Here is a 24,517-nt window from a genome sequence, read left to right on the forward strand (position 1 = left end):
TTATTTTTAGACTATCGCTACTTTTTTTAAGCATTTTAGAACCTTCAAACAAATTCAATGATATATCGTAACAAAACCTTCAGGTGACGTCTCAGTTAAAAACTTGGGTTCCATGGTTCCAACGATAAAAAATTTGAATATCAAAATATCATATCTACTATACAGCAGAATATAATAATACACGAAATTGCAAAAAATATAAGTTCACGAAGAAGAAAAAATAAAAACATCTATAATAGATATAAATAAATATACTTACTGTAATTTACTATTTCCAAATGTCTCTATCCTTTCAAATTTCATTAGAACTCCCTTTCTCATACTCCATAAATTCATGACCAATAAAATTACGAAAACTCTCTGACGTAACATTCAGCGAAACAAAAGAATCCCATGCTCCCCTTCATTCCCACAGAAAAAAGAGAATTCGAAACAATGCAGTCATTATCTCTAAATTATTTAACCAACCGGATAAAGATCAAATTATCATTCATCCCATCTACTTTGCGTCATTCGTTACAAGATCAAGATCCGCGATGTCTCCAATTACGTACAAACGTGTCCGTCTCGATTTACGCACGTGGAGCTGGCGCGGCTGAATTATTGCAAACTTAACAACGTTCCCGCGAATGTGAAACGTTCAGACGCGAGCCACCCCCGCGCCACCCGCGTATGTATAGAACTTCGCCGCGATAACGCCACTGCATCCCTGTGTGGGAAGTCTCCCGCGCAACCTTTACCTAACACGCGATAAATACGTTCTATCGGCGTTCATGAATATTTCATTTTCCAGCGTGGAGCTATGATTACTCGCGGTACACGTGACCGAATGCTCAGCAACGAGGAAAAGAGACACGCGCGTCTCGAGATAATCGTAATTCTTTTGCAAATAAATAACGCACTGTTGCATGCGTAATCTAATGCATTCGTTTGACTCGGTTCGCGTAATCGAAGTACACGTGTTTCCTCGCTGGCTTTACTGGGATGGCTCGAGAAAGTTATGTGCGAGTGTGTACTCTTTTTTTTTTTTAGTTGGAGATAAGCGTTGTTTTAATGCCCTAGGAAATGGGCTTTTGTTGTAGCTGTGTGAGGTGAGTTTTGTGTTGGGTGTGTTTTATGGTAGTTACGTGTCATGTGGGACGTTCGGTGTTATTAGTTTCGTCACGTCTGTGTGGTAATGGACAGATCTACTTGTTATAGACTAGTGATTTGATGGAGCTAGGATGCATGTTTCTGAAGTCGGTTCATGTTTTAGTGCCTTGTATTTTTTCAGTTATGTGTCATGTGGGACGTTCTGTGTTATTAGTTTTGTGACGTCTGTGCAGTAACGGGCAAATCTACTTGTTATGGACTCGTGATTTGATGGAGTGAAGAAGAATGTTTCTGAGAGCTGTTCGTGTTTTAATTTCTTGGATTTTTTTGTGGGAATGAAGGCAGTAGAATTTTGAAAGTGAAAATAGAGCTGAGCTTATAACGAGAAGACACTGTATATAGACTTGAGCAAAGAGTATTTGGAATAAAAATGAACAAAAAATATTTAAAATAGCTAACCTTTTGAGTTACTTAAATTTTAATTATATCTCTGTTCTAGAGACCACTCAGAATAAAAAATTTTGTTTTTTAAAAAAGCCCTATCAATCCTTTAAAAATAATATTTTATTTTAGTTATCTCGTTTCAAATAAAATCAAATTTTATTTCCTCCAATTGTTTCAAATAAAATAAAAGATGGTTCTAAGTTCTAAAAACTGTGTTTTCAATGTGTCTCAACCAAAGCTACAGTCGAAAAATAAAATAAATTTCTCACTAATCAAATAACAAAATGATTCTCACGAAAACTTTTCCCTCAGCACATAAACTAGCATACAATTACGTATATCATTTAAAATTACAATTTGTAATGTATTCAAACTAATCATCTTCACATAATTATATTCAGATCTGATACATACAATTTTCCATTTTTTACTAAGGAGATACTATTCCATATCAATTCATTTCCTTAAACATTTCACAGCATTGATTAGACGTGCTACGAGGAATTCATTAGCATATTTTTTAATCGAACAGTTCCGTGACCGTAATTCTGAATCTCGTTTTTTTTTCGCTGATCTTCAAGTCAAATCAACTTCTTATACCTCAAAGATGTGATACGACCACAAATCATATCACAGTTTAACTAGATATAACATGATCAGTGTGTAGGTAGGTACAAGCCTAATGAAAGTCAATTAACTGATTCATTTACAGATCATTCGTACGCTTAATGCCTCGTTCAAATATTTTCGTAAATAAAATTGCATTTCATGAATACACAAAAACTGGTGATTTCTTTTGCATACGTTGCGCATGGAAGGCCATCGTGAAACTCACTTCCGTGTCCCAATATCGCGTATACGTGGCACTGAATGTAATATCCGATTAAAAACGTCGATAACGAACATTTTATTTTTTCAAGGCGCTTCATCGACTGCCTTGAGATGCGATAATGAATGGTGAAAGGATAACCGTGATATGTCCCTCGACCTAAGACAACAACGGATATGCATACAGACGCACGCCAGAGATGAGCAATGTGTACTTTGATCTGGATAATGATAAAATTATTTATCCAGATAAGATTTCGAATAACATGTGAGAGATAAAACCTCTAGACGTTGCTTCTTAAGTAGGTATGGGATAAAGGTGAGCTGACTTTTATTAGATTCTTTGATCAAGTAGCTGCGTTAAAAAAGAGAAAAATATGGGAAAAAATTGGCAAACATGATTTTAGAAAATTGATTAGGATTTTTAAATAATGCTCTGTACACTGTGAATTTAGAAGCTAATCTATCTATCTAAATAAATAAAAATGTACTGAGGATGAAACTAATTTAGAAAAATTTATCGCCAAATTTTATTTATGATATTAAAAATTCATAACAATTTTACATAAATTTAGAGGTCTAGATTCCTGCTGAAATTAGAAATTTGCTTTTGATCAGCACTTTTCAAACATTCTATAGAACGTATCATTAATCTAATGGTGTGCAAGATGCTCCGAAACATTTTTCATTGATAAAGTTTGCTAAAACTTGGAGCCACGTCATCTTTTCACCTTTCATTACGTCAAAAATGTATAAAAATCTTAGATTAAATATGAGATTCGCAATGGCCTGTTAAATTATTTAACTGTGAGTTAAAAGGCTACACAATATTGAACATTAAATATTAAATAACAAAAATATTCAAAGCACAGTAAATTCCATAGACACAAAAAATCACATAAAATTTCATCCATGGTCTGCCAATAACCCAGATTGAAATGCTATTGAAAACTTCATAGAAAAAAGAGTGATCACTGATAAAAAAGATTGAGCTTATTGAAAAAGCACTGCACCTGGCATCGCGATGGAGAAATTAAGACAAACTGCAGAGGTTTGACTAAAAGCATGCCAAATCGCTTTTCCTCTATATTTTAATTTCAACCACTGTAAGTGCATACGAGCCTCTTAATTGACGAATGGCGCGAGTCCAAATCGTGAAATACGAATTTATTGTTAAAATATATTTTTCAATTCGCTCCCACATTCTTTTGCATATTTTCACTCATATTTTAAATTCAATTTCCAAAATAATCTTGCATTTTGAATTATTATTGACGTCTTCCACTAATGAACACACAATATGTATATTCATTAGCTAATCGAATTTCTTGTTACTAAATTAAATAATAAAAGTCCTCCTTCGAAGAAAACTTCTTTTGTCGTCTTCCAATTTTTAACTCGAATAAAACCAAAACAGATCATGATCGCAAAAATAGGTCTCACAAAAATATTTCTAATTTTTTTTCAAACTCGTTATTCATACCCAGCCATACAATAATTAAATATCGTAACGAAATGTCATAAACGTTAAAATGTTATGAACGCTCATTTATAACCAAGGCAAAAAGTGCACGCTAGAATCATCAGTCTTACGTAACATAAACATTAAAAAATGAAACCTGAAGCTGAAATTGTTTATCAGTGACGAAAGCTTCAGTATTATACACCAGTGAAATATTCTTCGTCAGCAACACGCTCAAAGGCTCTACATAAATACATATGTACATTTCGATCTTTTTACAATCTCAAAGAAACACGTGAAATGCTAGCATAATTCACAAAATCGGTATGCTGTTAAAAAACGTTTACGATGGAAATCGTTACTCTGACGTCAATCCCTCAAAAAGAAAAAAATTACCAGTATTTGCCGGAATTAATTATCTGCGGTTGCCAATGACGCTCCGCGATCGTCAAAGTGCTGACGAACATTAGAAAAGAAGTTGCATATCTATTCCGGATAACGTGTATCGAAAACGCCGAGTAATTTCTACGATCGACTCAATAATCGGTAAAACCCAGTATTTTCCTGCCGCCTAAAAAAGCGCAGTATATCAAACAAAACGCAAATGAGATTGTTGGCACGAGTTGAAACATTAACCAGCAATTGATATGTTTATTGTCAAGGCTGCTACGCTCGTTAGAAATTCTAGTTATTCTAGCTAAGAACGCTTCTTAAACGTTCCATGCGTTCGATGCTTTCGACGCTTTTCAGGGCTTGGGGGAAAATTAGGGGAGGAAAGGCGATAAAAAGGAGCTTGAGTAACGTGAAGAGTGTCGTGATAAGGTATCAAGCTGGGGCGGAAGAAAAGAAATGTGATTGCTGCGGAAAAAGGTTGAATGGAAGATGAAATAAGATCCTTGAACAAGAGCTTCCGAAATCAATTTTTCTCGAAAAGTAAGACAGATCGATTTTCATTAAAAATGCATACAGTGGATTGAAATTTGCTTGCAGCGCAAGTGTTGAAATTCGCCAGCCTGCAATTTTGAGAAATTCAATATCTGACGACTATGCAAAAATATGCAGAAAGCACATGCAAAGAGGAGGTTTTGAAAAATCGATAGGGAAATGCAGTTAGTCTAAGTAAGGAAAATAGCGCAAAATTTAGTTAAAAAGGAAAATTACCTTAAGATAGTCTATCGTGTACCAAATTTAGAACTCTGATTGGAGTATTTACCTAATTTGATTCAATTAATTGAATGAGAGATAAGGAGAAGCAAAGTACAAAGTCTGAGTATAAAATTGCAATATAATCAGTAGCAGTGATAGATACTGCACGCGACAGAATTTGAACAAGTAATAGAACAGAGTTTCAGGAAATTGTCTTTACCAATCCCCAATCGATAAGTAAAGTTTTGGGGGATTCGACTTTGAGGAGGATCCAAGTCTGGAGGATTCAAATCTGGGAGGATTCAAGTTTGGAAGAGTCCAACTCTGGGGGAGTTCAAATCTTAAAGGGTCCAAGCCAAACTTTGGGGGTACCCAAGTCAAGATTTGGAGAGGATCCAAATTAAGTCCTGAAGGATCCAAATCTCTGGGGTTCTAAGTTTTGGGGGATCCAAATTTTTGAAGATCAAAGTCTTGAGAACTCCAAGTTAGGGGTATCCAAATCAAGTATAGGGGGATCCAAGTTAAGTCTTGGGGGATCCAAATCTTTGGGAATCCAAATCTGTAGTAATCCAAGCTAGGTATAGAGGAGATCCAAATCAAGTATAGGGGAGATCCAAGTCAAGTATTTGAGGGTCCAAATCTTTGGGAATCGAAACCTTTGAGAATCCAAGTCAAATCTTAGGGAAAGTGGGCTCCAGTCAAGTCTTGAGAAGACTCCAAGTCAAGTTTGATGAGACCCACGTCTTGGGGATCCAAATGTGTTGTGATCCAAGTGAAGTATTGAAGAAATCAAAGTCTTTGAGGGATATCAAAGAAAACAAAACTCAGGATACAACTGTACCCCACAAAATAGTTACGAGACAAGCACCCATGTTCAACTACCCCACGTCCCCACTTCTCTCCCCAACAAAGCGACAAAACCCGCCCAAAACCCCGTCTTATTAATACATCGCGCATGAAACAAAAAGCGTCACCGCGGTCTCCGTGGCCCGTGCCACATGCCCAAACATCTGCATCCCCGCGATAATAAAGCCCAAGCCCCGTCTACGTGTGCCTGGCAACGTACAACATCACGAAAGCCCCAGAGGCCGTAGGATCGTTCGTCACTCCTCACGCCCGCGCGCAAAATAGATCACGACCGGCTCGTGATCGCGCTGTTGAAATCCTATCGAACCCACACACCCGAACCGACACGTCCAACCTCCGCTGCATCGCGGTCCCGCCGCGCAATCACGTAACCGTATCCCATTTTTATTCCTCACCGATTTACACACGTCGCATCTCCGCTGAAACGGATCGAATTATGTGTCGGTTGACGCGACGGTGACCCTGCGGCAGCGCGCGATCGAGGAAGCGAAGACAGAGAACGCGTATCCACAGAGAAGGGGACGGAAGAGGAGACAGATAGACTGTCGCGGTCGGTCGACCACGTGGTGGCGGGCACGGGCTATTTGCCTTGCAATTACACCGAGAAACAATTAACGATGAGACGATAGTAGCGCGGTACGTTGACGTCAATTGTCGAAGATAAGGCGCGCGCGCGTGCACGCGACGCTCGCGGAGGTGGCGTCGAGGGGTGGGGGGAACCAACTCCGAGGGGAGGCTGGAGGGGGTGGCGGTGACGTTCGCCGTAAGAATGGCTGGGACGTCGGCGAGGGGGTGGTGTGGGAGGAGGGCGACGAGGAGGGGGGCCGGTGAGTCTGGCATAGCAGGGGGGTAGCAACATGGCCGTCGGTCAGTCGGTATCGAACCGCCGCGTTACGCGAAGTTCCTACGACTCGTCGTGGGAAACGCCGCTACGACAGAGACGAGACGCTGGATCTCGCCGACGCGAAGGACGACTTCTCGGCTCTCCGACCTTACGCACCCGAGGTCGGCAGCGCCAGCGCGTTTCAGTCGCCTCAGACACGGTCGAGCCGGTGCGGAGCGTGCTGATAGTGACTCGGACGCGGAGGATCGAATCGTAAGTAGCCAGAGAACTTGTCGCTTGCATCTCGGTTCTGTTCTCTGCCTCTTGGGAGCAGGATACTCTCGGAGCTCTTGGGACGAGATCGAGGGAGACTGGAGGGTTCTGCGTGGCTGATTCGCGCGCTGCTCCCTTTTCTTTCCTCGTTTCCTCTCGCCTGGTTCCTTCTGTCGGCTCGTCGAGGACTATCGACGGGTATCGATCCTGGACCCGTCGATGAGCAAGAGGTCGTTGTCGATCCGTGACGTCAGACGAGAATACCTATTGTACTTGTTGCAGGAAGCTTCCACCGTTTTGTGGAGGAAGCTTCTTTCGACCTCGAGTCGAGGCTTTTTTCCCTGGCTTCGATGGGGAATGACGATGTCTTGGTTGGAGTGCACGCTCCGCGCTGAGGCGCGTGAACGCTTCGGCGGGGAGCGTGTGTACCTTTCGATCCAGGACGGGTAGAATATGCTGGGTGAATGATGAAGCAAGGAGTAGTTGTTTGGGTCAGAGTTCGACCTGTTGTTCGGGGATTTTTGTGATTGGAACTGGGAGGCGGAAGTGCGGGCTTGTTTGGAGTGAATGGAGAGGGAGTTTGAAGTGGGACTGGAGCAGGATTTAAATAGAGGCCAAAGTGAATGAAAATGCATGTTAAATCAAAATTTGGAATATAGGAAAATTTATGTGGAAATATGTACAGTTATTTGGAAAGTTGAACTGTCTGATAGAAGAGATAAATTATTGTTCTGTGTTGTATGCTATGCGATAATGAGAGTTGTCTTATGAAACAGAGTTGTATAAGTGGTAGCAAACTTAATTGCTCATTAAAAAATTCATTTAGAGTGTCCATTCTAGAAATATCGTACGTTTAGTGTAAAGCTTTTCCAAAGCTTCACAATTCAATGGAGTTGTCAATCACCCAGCTCTATTTGCATGTCCATACATAAAATGAATATTTATTGTCTCTGCATCTGAATAAGCATAAGGAACCATTTTCCATTGACAGAGGGACTGTGGCAAAATCACAGAAAATTGCATAAATATAAAAAACATGAAAAATACAAATTCATGATCATTTAAAGAGACATTATTTATTTATTGTATTATGTATAATAATACGAGGTATTTAATATTTATGACTTAAAAAACTGAGTGAATTCTGCTTTTATCAATAAAAGTCTTATTTTGTTGTATTTTAAGTGAGCATATCCGAAAAGTGCAGTCTTTTGAACACAGTATTCGCTAGATATTTGAATTATTAATATTATTTCTTTGGTATCCTTGCCTCAAATAATACTCAAATCACTAACAAAACAAGTTATAAACAAAAACTATGCAAATTACTGACCTCTTATTCTTGTTTCAGCAATTCCAGACAATTTAGAAATACAATAAGAAGAAACAATCATTTAAAAGTCACAGAATATTCATGTAAAAATGGATTCTGGAGTGGGACAAAGCAAGAAACAAATTCGTGTAGGATTTTATGACATTGAAGGCACCATTGGTAAAGGGAACTTTGCTGTGGTAAAATTAGCTAGACATCGTATTACTAAGACAAATGTAGGTATGATTTATTACGACGTATGTTTATTACTATTTACATTCCCATTTGCCTCTTCCAAAATTTCAAGCTAAAGCGAATTTTATTTCTTTTCTTTTCAGGTAGCCATTAAAATAATTGATAAAACACAGTTGGACCCTACAGATCTTGAAAAGGTTTACAGAGAGGTAGAAATAATGAAGCAATTGGAGCATCCACATATTGTCAAATTATATCAAGTTATGGAAACAAAGAACATGATATACATGGTATGCTCTCGTAACACTTTTACGCGTCCTAATAAAACCAAAGAATGGATGTAACCCTGTACTTTCCTCAGGTTTGTGAGTACGCAAGTAAGGGCGAAATATTCGACTATATCGCAAGGTATGGTCGAATGGAGGAACCCAGAGCTCGTGCAACGTTTGCTCAAATACTCTCCGCGGTCGAATACTGCCATGCAACGGGTGTAGCACATCGTGATCTCAAAACTGAGAATTTACTCTTAGATGCTCAGATGAACGTAAAGATCGCTGACTTTGGCTTTAGTAATAGATTCTCGCCTGGGGAAAGGCTGAGTACATGGTGTGGTAGTCCCCCTTACGCGGCGCCAGAGGTTTTTCAAGGGAAATATTACGCTGGCCCAGAAATTGATGTGTGGGTAAGCACTTTATACGCGTAAACAGATAACTAATTCTATGAAATTCAAATAACTAAACACAGTGCTTTCATTGTTACAGAGCTTAGGTGTCGTATTGTACGTATTAGTCTGTGGAAAACTGCCCTTCGATGGATCCACCCTTCAGTCTCTAAGGGATTGTGTTCTGAGCGGAATATTTGTAATTCCATATTTCATAAGTACAGGTAATTTTGGTGAACTTTGTTTTCGAAATTTTCAACTCCTGAGCTCGACTTTGAAGTCGTATTTTGAATTTGTATTGCAGGTTGCGGGAGTTTAATACGTAAGATGTTAGTTCTGGAACCTGCAAAGCGATACACCATTCCAAAAATAAAGAGACATCGCTGGATGGCAGGGTCAGCAGATGCAATTTGTCCAATGATCATAACAAGACCAGCGCCATCCATTCAAGAACCAAATGAGCAAATACTTCGACTTATGCACAGCCTAGGCATCGATATCACGAGAACCAGAGAGGTATGTCGTCCACGCGTTTTTAAATTCCAGTGAAAATTACGGTAATTGATTTCTACTATGATTATAAGATAAATGGACTATTTATAAACTATAAATGTGTTTTCAACAGTCATTGAGGAATAACAGTTACGATCATCACGCTGCTATTTATTTTCTACTGTTGGAGAGGACGAAGCAACGTCGTGTTAGTAGCACAGCAAATAATGCATGCTGGCCTAATGCTGCAAGAACGAAAGAGGATAAATTTAAATCGAGGTAAATTCTTATCATCGATTACATGCGTCTTGTAGAGTCTTATTTTATATTAAGTGGTTGTAGGAATATTTAAATTAATGTAAAATGAGTTTTTACTTTACTTCCAATCCTGCCAGTCAGAAGAAGTTTGTACGAAATTAATGTTTAATCCTGCAATTTTTATTTACAGCGATAGCTTAGTGGGACGTTGATCTTTATTGATGGTGATGCAAATTTGGAGATTTTGTCAAGGCAGGTTGGATTGGAAGCGATTCCCTGTCACTTTATTTTTGGTAATCCTTCATTTTATTTTATTACTTTCCTTTTGTCTTTAGTTTCAATTTCTCGTGTTTCTTTTCCTTTTCTGTTCAACATGTACAGTTTTCCTTCTGTTGTATTACAAGTTTCTAAGTCGTATCCAAACTCCTATACATTTCTGAGAAACAAACTTATTTATGCGGTCAACAGGATTAAAAAAGAGTCTCATACAAAAGCTTCCTATTCGAGTATCCTACATTCATCACTGTCAAATAAATACGTTATCTGTCCCTTTTTAGAACAAGAGAGGATTCAACTCGAGGCGGTAAAAGATTTAGTTCGACAAGCTCTTCGACTGACAAAGAATGCTGTGGCGCAGAAGGTGATCTAGAAGAAGACCCGAGCGACGATGAATTAAGAGAAGCTCAGATTAAGCTCGAGGAGCATAGACTAAGCCTAGATCACGATATCAGTCAACGAATTGACAGTCAAATAGTCAATCGAATATTAAGCGATTATCAGCAACATTTTGATACTCCACTTATGGATCCTATTGATCCTCCTAGTCGATCGACATTATTTATGGCAAGTGGTAGTGGTAGCTCGTCGTCCGAACTTTTCGAGTCCAGCTTCGACTCTGGTTGCCCGCCAGATTATTCGAGAGCAAATTCATTCACGAGTAGCCTGCCCTCCTGCACGCCTCCGCCACCAATGAGTCCATCGCCAATGTCTGACAAAATATCCAGAGGACGAAGAGCCTCTGACGGTGGGCCCAGATTATTGTTTTGTCAACAAGGTGGCGGGGACAGACCAATCAAGCAGAGGAGTATTCAAGGTAAATAACAAGCAAATGAAATCTCTGGCAAGCTTATTGTTAGAATATAGTAACGATTTGACTCTATTGTTACAGAGTCAGGCAAGGCAAGGGGCCATTTAGATCTCGTTCATTTAAGACCACCATCCACACCGCCTGAGAACCATGCACAATTCAAAATGCGCGGAAACTCTAGCACGCAGCTACAGTTGCTGGTGCAGCAGCGTGTGCTGCAACAGAAACGAAATTTGCACCATAGACACAGAGGCGGAGGGAGCCCAACTCCGATACAAGTATCAACGAGTACGGGCAGACGCACTGATCACGTACCAAGACAAGATAGTTATGAGCTAGCTCAGAGAACGCAAATCTTGCCATCCTTATCTCAGGGACACGTTGATAGAGACTTTGATAGAGAACGAAAACGAGACGAAGAACGATGGAAAAGTCTACCATCGAGACTAGCAGCAGACTGTCAGTTGGCAGAAAGGACATTGCCATGGAGTCAACAGGTAATTTTATAAATAGAAATTTCAAAACAGAGAAGTCAGTTTGGGTTGAGCTGCCTAATAATAGAGAAAGAATATCGGACTGAAATAAAAGAAATAACTTGATATCTGTTCGTCGATCATGACGTAATTGCTCTTTTCGAGCAAATCGTGCCAGATCATGTACCTATTATATACATACTCAAACTCAAACACCTCAGAGTATTATGTTACTATTGCTTTCGTAATGTTAACATTGTTGTGAGCGTGTATCATGTTCACAACGATGGATTGATGTACATATTCTTAGTATTGTTTTATGACGTTAGCGACTAAATGTTACATACTTGTGATACGATAGCACAATTACTTATGTTAGATGCAAATAAACAGTTATTTTTCTTTAATTTGGCAGTTTATTGTTCACTCTAATTTGCCTTACTTCGTGCATGTACCAATCCTCGACTGAACATTAATGTACAGTTAACAAAAAGGGAAAGAGGTGTGGGCCAAAAGCGTGGGATTCGAGAATAAATTGAACGACTTATGCGCGTATTTTAAATACGCGTGTTGAATGTGTAAACGAAAGAACAAAACATTTTGATAACTGTACAATAAAATTTTATATAGTTATTGTTTGCCTATTAAATACACATTCCAAACAATAACACTGACTTCTGCACCGATACACCGTTGCAACTCGGAGGATAGTATTCTCTGTTATACATACTAGCACAACTGCGGCCAGAAAACCCCCCCAACAATACTGTTAAACATACGAACATGAAGCTTGGAAAATGCATTACCACCTGTTTGTAGTAACATTCCCCTTATTTGGCTTAGTAGAGTTTATTTTTTTATATAATATATAATGAAGATCTTAAGGACAGAAGTTATATACAAAATATAAATTTAAAGAAGAAAATATATCAGGTGGGTCTCAGTGGAGGAGCATCATATTTGCCACCTGGCAGTGTGGGTGGCTTTTTATGGCCCACTGGAAACAACCCTCACTCAACCATCTTCGAAAACGTTGGGGATCCAATGGAATAAACATCTACCCTCTATTATGGTTTTATCATTAAATTGGGGATTTTGAGTCTGAAAGACTAGACTAGAACACGTGAGATACAATAAACAGTATTGCCTTCCTAGTCTTTCCATATCAGTATTTTTGTTTATATAATTGTGTACTTTACCATATCTATTTTCTAAGTACTCGAGGACAACTTTGTATAAATTTCTTTATAGAACTGTTCCATCAATAATATTCTAGCTTTCATACACAAAATCTTTGATTAGGTGGAAGGTACATGTTACTAAATGTCAAAGATTTGCTCCTCTTGAATAGGTTTCTTTGAAAACGTCTGCTTTTGAACATCAAGATTTTACTATATATATTTATATGCATATACTCCATTCATAGATTTCGTGTATCGCATAAATATAACGAAACTACAAAATGTTATTCAAAATCTTTGTCATGTAGTAGCATATGCGACTACCTTATTGACTGACTGATTTAATCAGTCAAATATCCAATTATATCATAGACTGATGATTAACAAGATAAAACACCAACCGAGTTTATATTCATGAGCAAGTGGCATATGTCTTGCTTTTCAATGACAATGTTCAATTGGAAGTACACGTATAGCCATGCATATTTTAATGATAATTGAAAGAATGCTTTTGATGTGCTTCCTGAATAAATTTCAACAAATGACTTGTGTGTATTGATTCTATCTTAAAACTTGTATTATTTTAAACAAATTTCGATCTAATACAATTGAAAAATAAAAGCTTTATTTAGTTTTTAGATTTTATAATTGAAACAAACGAGATAATCGAATGTTGAATATAGTATGAAATTTAGAGAGTATGTTGTTTAAGAGTAAGAAAAATATCAATGCTCAAAGTAAGGACAAGTAACAATAAATATGTTATAGCATAAGATGTAGAACTGCAATAATCCTCACGTTACAGAAATGACTGAAATAAAAAATATATTTCAAACTAGATGCAAGAACTATGCCACTTATGCTTTTCTATATGTAATTAACTGAAGAGTGGAGTTAAAAATGTGAAAGAGATCGCGTTGAAGTTTTTTGTTATACATTTTTATCAATAACTATTCCAATAATGTTGTACAAAACTAGGTGTTTTATCATTCCACTCTTCATTAAAATGGTTATAGCAAGTTAGGAAATAATAAAAACAATAATAAATAGTGATAAATAGTAGTTGCTGTTTAAAAAAAAAAAAATAAAGTGCTGCATTCTGTAAAGATGTTTTAAATAAAATTGTTATATACGCAATCTTGAATGAAAATAATTGTTTAAATTATACATTTTGTATACATTTTTATTTTCTACAAAAAAAAAAAAAAAGGGAAAATGCGAGTCGCGTCAATAGTTACTGGTTAATGTTATCTCGCATAAATGTTAGTACAAAGTTATCATTTCACTAAGAACAAAAAACAAGAAAGAAAAGCAGTTCTGCTTCACGAGCTTCTTGCATGATTACAATTAAGGAAAAAGGAAAACGGATTGATATCAACTGAAAAAGATGTTTGTACATTTTGATATGAATACAGCACTTTTCATGGCAAAAATATGTATTAGATTCTGGTAGTCTAGTCAGTAGGAAGCAATACCGGCCGCGCACAACTGACAACGACTTTAATATTCAAATTCTCCGCCATTTTTTACCCGACACAAAAACAATCAAACATCGCTCAAAAATTTTTTAATAAGTAAAACGAAAAGATAGCTGTTAAGTTAGCATAATCATACAAGAACTTGTTCTGGCATACTGTTCTTGGAAGCATTCCAAACATATATTTAAAAAAGCTCAGGAATTGGCACAGTTGCGCATTACCTTTTTTGTTTAGACTGTTAGACTGAAGTTGCATGGAATAGATACTGTTTACAGACATGTACCATTAACTACTGAATAAATTTGTTCCATTGTTATATGTATAAATTCTGCAAAGCCGTTTTTACTTAAAGACTTTTGCAAAACTTATTGTTGACTATAATACACAACCACTGTTTGGCCATGTACTGTTTGACTAATGTATGCAAGTACTTTGTAGAGTAATTATTTACTGTCAGGTAGAGACAGAATCAATAAAAGGTGAGCAAGAAAGTGCAGTTTCAATTGCAGAGTCTCCTGTTATATCTATAATATATTAAACACTTTCTTGCTGTTACATGTGACAGTAAATAATTACTGTTTAAGAATTGCAAACTGTCAACAAATGTATACATTGTGCATAAAAAAAATACTGAATAAAACCATACGCAGACTGCAAAGCAAATTGTACCTTGTTTAAAGGATACCACCTTTATTTCAATACTATAAATGTTATTTTTAAAAGATATTTACATTAATCTTAACATTACATGTAATCTATTTTTCTTCCCATTCCATAGTAAAGATATCTGTACCAGTTTTTTCAGCATTAATTCTAGCTTCTTCAGCTGTTAATTTTTCATATTCACTAGGGTTCAATGGTTCACCATTTGGTCCCAATTGACCCTGTGCAAAATCTTTTTTAATTTTTTCAGCATAAACTAGATCAAACAGATCTTTTGCAGTAAATTCACGCACAGTTGTGTCTTTAACACAATAAGATACATATGGCTTTAAATGAAAATCTTTTAAGGAAGGAACAATAAGTTCCGGTATTTTTTCTGGTATATCAATCCATTTATCTCCTACTTGTATTCCTGTTTCCCTTGTACCTCTTCCTAAAAATTTGTTAATTCTAATAGAATATAGAAAACTAAACAATTTTTATTCAAACTTCAAGAATACGATAAAATATTCTCGCACATGATTATATGTATTACATAAAAACGAATGAAAGAATACATACTATCAATTGGAACATCAGGATCAGGATTTTTTGCCTGTGCTTCTTTAAATGCACGATTCCCTCTCTTGTTTAGTACCAAGAACTTTCGAAAATTCCGTTTGCCGTGGAAAACAGAAGAAGTCGAAATTTGTCGACTAATAATCATACATGTAGATGCCATTGTAATTTCTACAAAGACAGACGATGTAATTCTCAAACAATTTTGTACTACATTCTAGGTTAGATTCTGTTTTGAAATTTGAACACTCAATTAAGGCACTTTAGAACACTGTTCACTAAATTCGAATTCATTCATAAATAAATTGACATAATGACAATAAATAATTGTCAATCACACAGCTATGCATTAAATAAATGAACATAACTTATTTTCAACTTTGCAAGTTTACTAAATTTATACCACAAATCATAACATATGTTTAATACTGTTACCGTTTTATGTATCGTAATATCCTCACACAAATGTGAGGAATAGTTTATAAAATTTTCCGTATATTAATATTTTGTATTCAATGTATCATAGTTTATATTATTAACCTCTGAACGTGTTTTCTTTATGATCTAGTAACTCTAAGATTTTATACAGTATGTTTAAATTACTAGAATCTAGAGAAATTACTGTTGAAAAGGAAGGAGTTAACTTTATCGATTTCCGTGTATGGTAATATTTACGACACAAATTAGACAAATTTATTGCTACAAGAAGGACTACCACAGGCTCACATAAAGATAAAATCCAAAAACTAATTAAAAGAAGTCATCTTCTTTAACGAGAAGTAATATAAATTTTTTAAAATCATTTTCAATGATTCCAGCACCTTTTTTTCCCACCCTATTTCAATTTCAATTTGCAAAATATATGTTTATTCATTCAAAGACGCAAAACATGATAATTATATAACCTTTGTTTTATAGCAAGCTTGGCAGACCATGGGAAGAAGAAAATATACATATAAATATATATATTTATAAGAACTTACCGATCGTAGACCTGCATATAAAGTGAAATACCTTGATAATGAAGCCATCAACGCTTTTGCTATGTATACTTTAGTCTGTAGATAAAAAAAAAAGAAAATGTTAGACTTTATTTTAAAAAATGATACAAAAGGAGTGCAACTTTTAAAATATTTATTTAACCACAATTTTCTTATTCTTCACTTTCCCTTTTTTATAACACACTATATTATTTTCAAGCTTTGAAATTTGTAATTACAAATTCTAATTCAAATAAATTAAGAATAAGGACTACTTACACTCCTCGAAGAGTTCGTAATGGCAGTTCGTTCGAAGCATTCTTTTTTGATGCACCAGTACACTACATACACTGACTCTACTACCAAAAACGAATTTCGTATTCAAAAATAAAAAGGGAGACAAATAAAACTCTACACAACTCAAAAACTCAAAACGAAAAATGTTTCCACTCAACTCACTCTGACTCTAGCGACCGCATTGCGCGCGGTCTCAAAACTTGACTCATGCGCAGTTCAGAATTTAAACTGAAAGTGTCATGGCGTCGTTCGCGCGCCTCAATCGTTCAACTTTTAACCGCCAAATTTGTCAAATAACACACTTTCCAATTTATAACAAATATCTGTAACTAAACGCAATCTTTTTATAATTAGTCAAATATCGAATCCAAAATGTGAAATGGAAGCATAATTTAACTTAGAATAGCTATATTAATCTCAATTTACTGAATTTGAGAACAAGAAAAAGATGAAAAAATCGATCGACTTTTTTCTGCGATATTAAGTGAATTAACATTTGAAAATGTATTGCAAGTAACTCAATAGTACAGTTAAGATTAATATTAGTCACTGAGAATGTTTGAACAACTAACAGAGTATAATAAATATACCTTAAATACGAGAGGAAATGTCTACACGTCTAATCCTTTCGACGTCCATGACACAAGTGAAGACACCTCGCACCTTACGTGGAAATAGGGGGAAGGAGGGGAACCTCCTTATTTAAACTTCTACCTTTATGAAAATATTGTATATTTTTTGCAAATGGTCTTGAAGGGCTTTATTGATGTTTTCAATCAAAGCCAGATATAGGTGGAAGTAATACCTGCAACATTAAAAAAAATAAAGATTATTTAGTGTTTAATGTTTGAGCAATGTGTAACTAAATTTTATGACTTTATTTGTACAAATATACATACCATGTCTTGTATGAATTTAATTTTGATGCATAAGGCAAATTATGAAGCAAGAGAAGGCCTAGAAGATCTTGATTTCATAGCTGCACAATTATACGATCTTTAAGTATTAATTTTTTGTTTAAAATGTTTGCTTTAATTATGAAATATGTGACTACGAATTTTAACGATACCTTTTAAATTTTATGAAAAATGATCACTTGGTGGCTCTGCTTCATGCGACTGTAGCGACATTCGTGGAATATATCTAGTGGAGATTTTATAAATTAATGCTCCATTTAAGGCAGGAGTTCATGGTGGTACTCTCTTGAAAATTTGTAATCATTGCTTTATTTTTCACGAGATCACACGAGAATTTTCACAACACGGTGCACGAATTGTAACCGATTCTAACGTTGCATTTGCGATCTGATGCAGCTTGTACAAATTCAAAAAGAGAACAAAAGTATCTTTCCTGAGTAAAATAATTACTTAAGTAGCTTATATTTCGAAGTAAAATAAGTACAACTTATCCTAATTTCCTTAAATGTATTTTTCATGATATACAAAAGGGGGTTCACAAAATATATTGTGTGATACAAGTAACACGGTTTTATTTATTTCACAATTCACAATACATATAGTACCTGATTTCTTAAACAATTACCCTGTAAAAGAGGAATCATGTCGACAAGTGTTTCGCACACAGAAAAAGAATTAGATTTAAGTAATGCTGGCAGAGGAGTATGGCTCGTCAAAGTACCTAAATACATAGCAAATAAATGGGAGAAAGCACCTGGCAATATAGAAGTTGGAAAATTAAAAATAACTAAGTAGGTCTCAATTCTATTGTCGTTCTAATCATTATAATTTTACCGCAACTAAATTTTATATACGTTACTAGAAACCCTGGTCAAAAAGCAGAAGTATCGCTTAAACTATCAGAGGCTGTCTTAGCTTTAAAGGAACCAGGGGAAGAAGAAATTCCTAAGCAGCATAGACTAGATGTTACAACAGTAACTAAGCAAATGTTAGGTGTATTTTCACATGTTACTCGTAAGTTTTCCATAATTATTTTTTCGTATTGAACTCTAAACATGTTATAATACCATGTAATATTGTATTCTTTCGCAGCATCAAGTAGCTCAGACTCTATTGTTCCTGAAACTGAGAAACTCTACATGGAAGGGAGGATAGTACAAAAATTAGAGTGTCGGCCATATGGTAAACATTTACTGATAAAACAATTAAAATACTTTGACTTAGGATTGTCTCTATGCTTATTCTATTTTCAGCTGACAATTGTTATATGAAATTGAAATTACAAAGTATAAAAAGGGCTTCTGTACCTCAGAGACAGGTTCAACAGTTGGACAGAGTAGTTCAGAATTTCAAACCTGTTTCTGATCATAAACATAATGTAAGTATTTTGTTAATTATTTCAAGTTATTGTATTTTTACAGTACATTAATGTATTCGTCCATATCCTAGATTGAATATGCAGAAAAGAAGAAGGCTGAGGGTAAAAAGATGCGAGATGATAAAGACGCAGTATTGGATATGCTCTTTGCTGCATTTGAGAAACATCAATATTATAATATAAGGGATCTTGTAAAAATTACTAGACAACCCATTGTAAGTATTTTTTATTTATTTATCGATTTATTTATTGCTGCTGCGGATATTCTATTTCAATAATTATTTTCTTTTCTTAGGTATACTTGAAAGAAATATTGAATGAAGTTTGTAATTATAATTTGAAAAATCCTCATAGAAATATGTGGGAGTTAAAACCAGAGTACAGACATTATAAAGAAGAAGAGAAACCTGCTGAAAGTTCTCAGAAAAAAGATGATTCAGATGATGATTAATCAATGGTATTTGTACATACATTTATTTTCATTTAATTTACCTATTTAGAATGAAGTTACAATATTATATTATTTTTTCTTTAGGGTTGTACAGAATTTAGACAATTCTAACAATTTTTTTAGGTTTTATATATTTATCTCAACTTTATTGTGCCCTGTTAATAAGGAACAGAAATTAAGTTTATCATAAATAAATCGATCTTTTATTTTTTAACAATACATTTAGCAATTGAATTGATTATCAGCAGAATGTTGTAAATATTAGAGAATATATATGTATATATTTATACTTCATAAAAAATGCATTGTATTAGTTCAAATACACTGTTACAAAATTCTTAAATACTTCTTAAATTGTAAATAAATGATAACATATTCTGTACATACGTGAGAATGTTTCAAACACATTTTTGATAACTTTTGTATGCACAACTAAAATAAACTAACATTTTCTATTAAGTTTTATAAACAAAGCATTATGAAATTATTTTTAAATGCTGATTCATATGAAATTGCTTAAGTTGAAGTATTTCATGTCACGTAGCCTCATTTAAAATCTGGTTATATGCCATAAAACAAGGAACTTTCATTTAAGATAAGGTATAAAGTCTTTTTGGGTAACTTAGATAAAACAATAATAGTTAACAAAAATTGACTAGAGTTGATTGCAAGTTATCTTTCGTTATTATATACTATAAGAACTAGTTAAATATCTCACGTTTATATAAAATTTGATTTTCATAAAAGTATTTGCATTAAAATAATAGAACATGTAAATATAGCATCTGCATACTTCTTTTTAAATATGGAATCAACAGGAAGAAACTAACAATTTTCCTAATGTATAAAAATAGTATTTCATAAATAAAACTCAAGTTTGTATAATACATGTATCATGGCAGGAATTGAAATTGATAAATGCTTCCAAAAAAAGTTTGGGAATGTACTTAATGTTACGCATTCATGCATGAATATTGGAAGCATTACATATAAATATCAACTCTATCTTCTACTTGGTGTAATACATACTATGGAATGCCTCGCTATGGAAGTAGTATTTTTTCTCTATTAAGAAAAATGAGATGTTCTAAATAATCTATTATAAGAATCGTGTGCAGCTTCGTGACTAATACTTGTGCCTACATTAAAAGTTCAAAGATCAACAATATTTACTTCGAACTAAGAAGCATTTAGAAGTGCAATAATACTTTATGCGTGCAATTTTTTCATTACCATTTGTTGAAATTTCTTCCGATTACCAAGTTTTTTTCTTAAACATTTACAAAAGCTTGAAACATCAACATTGGATGACATCCACATAAAACTTTGATTCCAATTTTTTCGTTCGCTGGAATGAATATTACAGAGCCTCTGTAGAGGATCTTCGATGACGAAATTTCACCTTTACCGTTTATGATAATTAGAATGCTAGCTGTACTTCTGGGAATTATATTATATGATGATCTTCCAGGAGGTATCTGAAGTGTACATGTGCACTTATAATAATTTTAACATAGTGCTAATTTAAAAAGTGGAACAGAACGACACTTACAGTAATTTTTGCAACAGCGAAGTCTTCTACAGGGGGACGAAACACTTCAGTGCATTCGTCTTCACGGGAAGGCTGAAATTTTTTGGCAGCAACTGGTTCACAATTATATGTTAACATTTCAATCAACGTTGGCACATCTTTTAATTTTGGAGTTAGTCCCGCACGCACTACGTTGTCAGAACATGCCATACACTCTATACAATCTAGGAACACACTTTCAAGATTAATCATATGTGATACAATCTAAATATAGTGTAAAATATACTGTGGAATACTGACCACCCGAAAGATATGCATGTGGTTCATTTGGTCCAAGATAAATAGCTTCACCAGGCTGCATGGTTACAAAGTTAAAAAAATAAATACCAAAGCATCCTACATCTCCTGGGTAGTCTGAATATAATCTTTCCAGCAAACTAGCGTGCAATGTTTGCCTCAGAGATTCATCTAAAATTTGCAAATCATATTATCATTATCATTCTGACCCACATAATTTTTCTGGAAATATAATTGCTAAAAAGATTTACCCAAGTTAGACAATCTATCAAGCAACTTCCTTAGTTGTAACGATATTAGACCAGGATCAGATGTCATAAGACTGTGGAAACATGTTTTTAAAGCCTTAGTCATGCCTGCTTCATCTGTTGTCATGAATTTAAGTACTTTATCTTCTCCTATTACAGCGCGTAACTCTGGAAGAACTTTCAGAAACTCCTTTATTTCTCTAATTGGACGGAATCCGCACAGAGCTTCGAATGGTGTTAATGCCACTGCAAGCTCAGGCTTGTGATTTGCATCTTTGTAAATAGTAGGATATTGTTGATGTAGCTCTTTTGCTTTATCCTGTCATGAAATATGATATTCAACAATGTGTCAGACAGAATATGAGTAAATATAGATATGCGTATACCTTGTTTGGATGTGCCTGAATCGATAAGGCTTTATTTACAGACAAAACTTTGAAAAGAAATGGCAAGTGATGACCAAATATTTTTTCAACTTCACTGCCTAACATCTTACTGTTTTCTTTCACATAATCTTCCAACAATACATTTGATTCTTTTATATATGAAGGGCCATTGGGATGTGTACCCATCCATAGTTCAGCATATGGCTTTTTTTCATCCAAAATGAAATCAGAATTAGCAGATTTCATCAATGTTGCAACAGTACTATCAATTCCATACCTTCCCCAATCGTAGGTCTGTATTTTACATTTAAGTTCCATTTTGTAAATATTTCTGAAATACAAAATAGAGACAAATTAACTATAATTCTTGTATATTTTTCTAGATAATTATTAGTGCATAGATTTTATTATAAAAAAGACGAATTGTTATAAATAATGTTAACATAAATATTATCATTTTAAACAAAAATCTGTTTAGATTAATTCTCATTTTTTGAATAATGTCCTAACATATATTTTCCACGAAAACGTTTAATGTTATTGTGCTTAAATGAAAAACATATGTTCAAAATGTTTTACAATGTTACACACAAACGAGAAAACGCAGACGTGTGTTGAAAATTTCCCGACTACTTCGTGACGTTTCTACAAACTACAGAGCAGATAAAAAGCGAATGTGTAAATATGATTATTACCACCTCTTTTGATAACACCTGCAATATTTCGATCACATCTGTTATCATATTTACAAAAAATTGTTTCAAGCCTGCAACTTCATTTTGTTTTTCGTGTGTTTTCTTATCGATTGTATTGATTTTTAAAATACATTTCTATTCGATTGCATTCCCCCCCACGTTTTCATTTATCTTACAAACAAAATAAATTCAGCCATCCTTTATTTTTCATTACACATATGTATACATATCATATGTTACAAGATTTGATTACAAGTGTAAAGGGCGGTACATATTCGCATGACTACTGCTGTAAGCAAACAATTGAATGGAAATTCGCAAGTAGTTTATTATCACTGCAATAAAATGAAAATTATAAACATGAGTTTCATTAATAATTAAAGAAAAATTAAATGGCAAAAAGATTCATACTTTTTCCTCCAAAATTTCGAGATTTCTGTAATATATAAATATATATTTATATAATTTCTATTTTTTTTTGGACCATTGTAAATCAGAGTTTTAATATTAGTATAATAATTATAAAAATTTTATTTATAATGTTACATGTTCGCATACTATCTTACTCTAAAATTTAAATCAATAGAACACGGTAGTTGTTGGCACCGGAAGTGCCACTCTACTGCTGTTATATTTCATGGCAATATCGAATTCTATCGCATTGCGAGACATTGACTTTCTTTCACGTTCGGCGTGTCTCGCTGTGCAGCGTGTGCAGAGAAGGTATTAGGCTTCTAAATTAAAATTTTATAATAATAAAATCATATAAATATGTAAGAGTTCTACTAAGTATTTTCTTGAATATTTTTCAGATACAGATTTAATTAAACTGTAAAAATGGTGGCTCAAAAGAAACAGGTAATTACTTTTGTCTAATCCACGTGTTGCATCTGCTTCTTGGAGTATTTATTAACATTATTGTTTTACTTCTATGGTTTAAATATAATAAAAATGTATAAAGTAAAATAGAATATCAAGTACTAAATTTATAATTTCTTTTTAAAGTATTAAACACATGTTTTTCAAAAATTTCGAAGGTTAAGTTAGCACATGGAAATCTTATTTTATATTGTTTTCTGTTAATTTTTATAATATTATATGTAGTGTATATTGCATCTGGATAAATTAGGTATGTGCTTTTGTTTCTACAGAAAAAGTCCCAGGAGGGTATCAACACCAGATTAGCTCTGGTTATGAAATCAGGAAAATACGTCCTGGGATACAAGCAGACATTGAAGTCTCTTCGACAAGGCAAAGCGAAGTTGGTCATCATCGCCAATAACACTCCTCCTCTAAGGTGAGACTGAGATGTAGTACTACCCACAAATCACAAAACGACATAAAAATTATAGAACAGTGTTCAAATCAATATGAATTGAAATTACATTGAATAAATTTTATATTTTTGATGTCGTGTTGTGGACCCTTAATGGGAGTCCTACGGAGTAGTCTCACGTCTCTGTTTGTAAGTGCAGAGACATTCCATGTGTAAGTAACAGGCTGAAATCTACAAATTTCTGTTTCTTCTCTTTCAATAGGAAATCTGAGATCGAATACTATGCTATGTTGGCGAAGACTGGAGTACATCACTATGTTGGAAACAATATAGAATTGGGCACAGCTTGCGGAAAATATTTCCGTGTATGCACCCTCTCTATTACAGACCCTGGAAACTCTGATATTATAAAATCTATGCCCATTGGGGAACAAGCATAGGTGTATATATTTTATTTAATAAAAATATAATAAAAGTCAAACCCTGTGTGTTAATTTATTTTTATCATTTATCCTTTAATATGTTTTGGACTGAGATGTAAATTTCGAAGTGTGAAGTTTTCATACTTCTTTTTTATTTAATATAAATAAAAGATAATTCTTCACATACATTTTCTTTGCTTTGCAAAGTACTCATTTTAAATATTTCTTTGTATTACCAAATCATGAATGAACAATGGGCATACTGATATCTTTATAGATGTCAGCAGCTGCAAACACTTGCTGCATGCATCAGTAATTCTGTTTACACTGTCAAGAAGTGTCTTGT

At 34.6% G+C, this 24,517-nt stretch overlaps 6 protein-coding genes across 11 annotated transcripts in view; 3 read left to right on the top strand and 3 right to left on the bottom strand.

Moving 5' to 3' along the window:
* Rsh (Rap GTPase activating protein radish) overlaps positions 1 to 16,293 on the bottom strand; it is a 188,849-nt gene extending 172,556 nt beyond the window's left edge. Inside the window, exon 1 of the mRNA XM_076391515.1 lies at positions 16,277 to 16,293. Coding sequence (XP_076247630.1) covers positions 16,277 to 16,293 — 17 coding nt within the window. The remainder of the gene's footprint in view (positions 1 to 16,276) is intronic.
* On the top strand, positions 6,725 to 14,741 carry LOC143186935 (uncharacterized). 2 transcript variants are annotated; one of them, XM_076390816.1, is made up of 10 exons: positions 6,725 to 6,935; positions 8,287 to 8,483; positions 8,586 to 8,732; positions 8,804 to 9,124; positions 9,204 to 9,327; positions 9,408 to 9,619; positions 9,729 to 9,874; positions 10,411 to 10,946; positions 11,022 to 11,437; positions 12,332 to 14,741. In XM_076390816.1, the coding sequence occupies exons 2-10, from the start codon at positions 8,358 to 8,360 to the stop codon at positions 12,464 to 12,466; spliced, it is 2,163 nt and encodes a 720-aa protein (XP_076246931.1). In that variant the 5' UTR covers positions 6,725 to 6,935; positions 8,287 to 8,357; the 3' UTR covers positions 12,467 to 14,741. The 2 variants fall into 2 exon arrangements, with proteins under 2 accessions (XP_076246931.1, XP_076246932.1); XM_076390817.1 differs by having other exon boundaries at positions 12,347 to 14,741.
* Mrpl41 (mitochondrial ribosomal protein L41) lies at positions 14,725 to 15,850 on the bottom strand. Its single transcript, XM_076390819.1, has 3 exons — positions 15,729 to 15,850; positions 15,297 to 15,464; positions 14,725 to 15,168 (listed from the first exon to the last, which is right to left on the bottom strand). Exons 2-3 carry the CDS (start codon positions 15,454 to 15,456, stop codon positions 14,828 to 14,830), a joined length of 501 nt encoding a protein of 166 aa, XP_076246934.1. The 5' UTR covers positions 15,457 to 15,464; positions 15,729 to 15,850; the 3' UTR covers positions 14,725 to 14,827.
* A 1,513-nt stretch (positions 16,294 to 17,806) lies between the features above and the next one.
* Tfiifbeta (transcription factor TFIIFbeta) lies at positions 17,807 to 19,700 on the top strand. 2 transcript variants are annotated; one of them, XM_076390985.1, is made up of 7 exons: positions 17,807 to 18,278; positions 18,350 to 18,501; positions 18,580 to 18,669; positions 18,741 to 18,865; positions 18,937 to 19,080; positions 19,161 to 19,322; positions 19,401 to 19,700. In XM_076390985.1, exons 1-6 carry the CDS (start codon positions 18,130 to 18,132, stop codon positions 19,314 to 19,316), a joined length of 816 nt encoding a protein of 271 aa, XP_076247100.1. In that variant the 5' UTR covers positions 17,807 to 18,129; the 3' UTR covers positions 19,317 to 19,322; positions 19,401 to 19,700. The 2 variants fall into 2 exon arrangements, with proteins under 2 accessions (XP_076247100.1, XP_076247101.1); XM_076390986.1 differs by having other exon boundaries at positions 19,440 to 19,700.
* An 88-nt stretch (positions 19,701 to 19,788) lies between these two features.
* Mpi (mannose phosphate isomerase) lies at positions 19,789 to 22,631 on the bottom strand. 4 transcript variants are annotated; one of them, XM_076390984.1, is made up of 7 exons: positions 22,477 to 22,631; positions 21,779 to 22,109; positions 21,396 to 21,711; positions 21,148 to 21,315; positions 20,869 to 21,071; positions 20,550 to 20,794; positions 19,789 to 20,455 (listed from the first exon to the last, which is right to left on the bottom strand). In XM_076390984.1, the coding sequence occupies exons 2-6, from the start codon at positions 22,094 to 22,096 to the stop codon at positions 20,588 to 20,590; spliced, it is 1,212 nt and encodes a 403-aa protein (XP_076247099.1). In that variant the 5' UTR covers positions 22,097 to 22,109; positions 22,477 to 22,631; the 3' UTR covers positions 19,789 to 20,455; positions 20,550 to 20,587. The 4 variants fall into 4 exon arrangements, with proteins under 4 accessions (XP_076247099.1, XP_076247097.1, XP_076247098.1 ...); XM_076390982.1 differs by having other exon boundaries at positions 19,844 to 20,794; positions 22,474 to 22,631; XM_076390983.1 differs by lacking the exon at positions 22,477 to 22,631 and adding an exon at positions 22,370 to 22,437 and having other exon boundaries at positions 19,844 to 20,794.
* Positions 22,632 to 23,113: 482 nt separating this feature from the next.
* Positions 23,114 to 24,230, top strand: Rpl30 (ribosomal protein L30). The gene is made up of 4 exons (XM_076390596.1): positions 23,114 to 23,196; positions 23,286 to 23,331; positions 23,625 to 23,770; positions 24,012 to 24,230. Exons 2-4 carry the CDS (start codon positions 23,311 to 23,313, stop codon positions 24,187 to 24,189), a joined length of 345 nt encoding a protein of 114 aa, XP_076246711.1. The 5' UTR covers positions 23,114 to 23,196; positions 23,286 to 23,310; the 3' UTR covers positions 24,190 to 24,230.
* The last annotated feature ends 287 nt before the right edge of the window (positions 24,231 to 24,517 follow it).

Source organism: Calliopsis andreniformis, unplaced genomic scaffold, assembly GCF_051401765.1.
Source record: "Calliopsis andreniformis isolate RMS-2024a unplaced genomic scaffold, iyCalAndr_principal scaffold0022, whole genome shotgun sequence".
Classification (NCBI taxonomy): Eukaryota; Metazoa; Arthropoda; class Insecta; order Hymenoptera; family Andrenidae; genus Calliopsis; species Calliopsis andreniformis.

Coding starts and splice junctions, on each gene's coding strand:
- Tfiifbeta (XM_076390985.1), top strand. CDS start 18,130: ATGTCGACAAGTGTTTCGCACACAGAAAAAGAATTAGATTTAAGTAAT. Junction 18,279..18,349: donor GGAAAATTAAAAATAACTAA/GTAGGTCTCAAT, acceptor ATACGTTACTAG/AAACCCTGGTCAAAAAGCAG. Junction 19,081..19,160: donor AAATTACTAGACAACCCATT/GTAAGTATTTTT, acceptor TTCTTTTCTTAG/GTATACTTGAAAGAAATATT.
- Mrpl41 (XM_076390819.1), bottom strand. CDS start 15,456: ATGGCATCTACATGTATGATTATTAGTCGACAAATTTCGACTTCTTCT. Junction 15,169..15,296: donor TCCTGATGTTCCAATTGATA/GTATGTATTCTT, acceptor ACAAATTTTTAG/GAAGAGGTACAAGGGAAACA.
- Mpi (XM_076390984.1), bottom strand. CDS start 22,096: ATGGAACTTAAATGTAAAATACAGACCTACGATTGGGGAAGGTATGGA. Junction 21,712..21,778: donor TTCAGGCACATCCAAACAAG/GTATACGCATAT, acceptor ATTTCATGACAG/GATAAAGCAAAAGAGCTACA. Junction 20,795..20,868: donor TCGCTGTTGCAAAAATTACT/GTAAGTGTCGTT, acceptor TGTACACTTCAG/ATACCTCCTGGAAGATCATC.
- Rpl30 (XM_076390596.1), top strand. CDS start 23,311: ATGGTGGCTCAAAAGAAACAG. Junction 23,332..23,624: donor TGGTGGCTCAAAAGAAACAG/GTAATTACTTTT, acceptor TTGTTTCTACAG/AAAAAGTCCCAGGAGGGTAT. Junction 23,771..24,011: donor AATAACACTCCTCCTCTAAG/GTGAGACTGAGA, acceptor CTCTTTCAATAG/GAAATCTGAGATCGAATACT.
- LOC143186935 (XM_076390816.1), top strand. CDS start 8,358: ATGGATTCTGGAGTGGGACAAAGCAAGAAACAAATTCGTGTAGGATTT. Junction 9,875..10,410: donor GAGGATAAATTTAAATCGAG/GTAAATTCTTAT, acceptor GTCCCTTTTTAG/AACAAGAGAGGATTCAACTC. Junction 11,438..12,331: donor CATTGCCATGGAGTCAACAG/GTAATTTTATAA, acceptor ATAAATTTAAAG/AAGAAAATATATCAGGTGGG.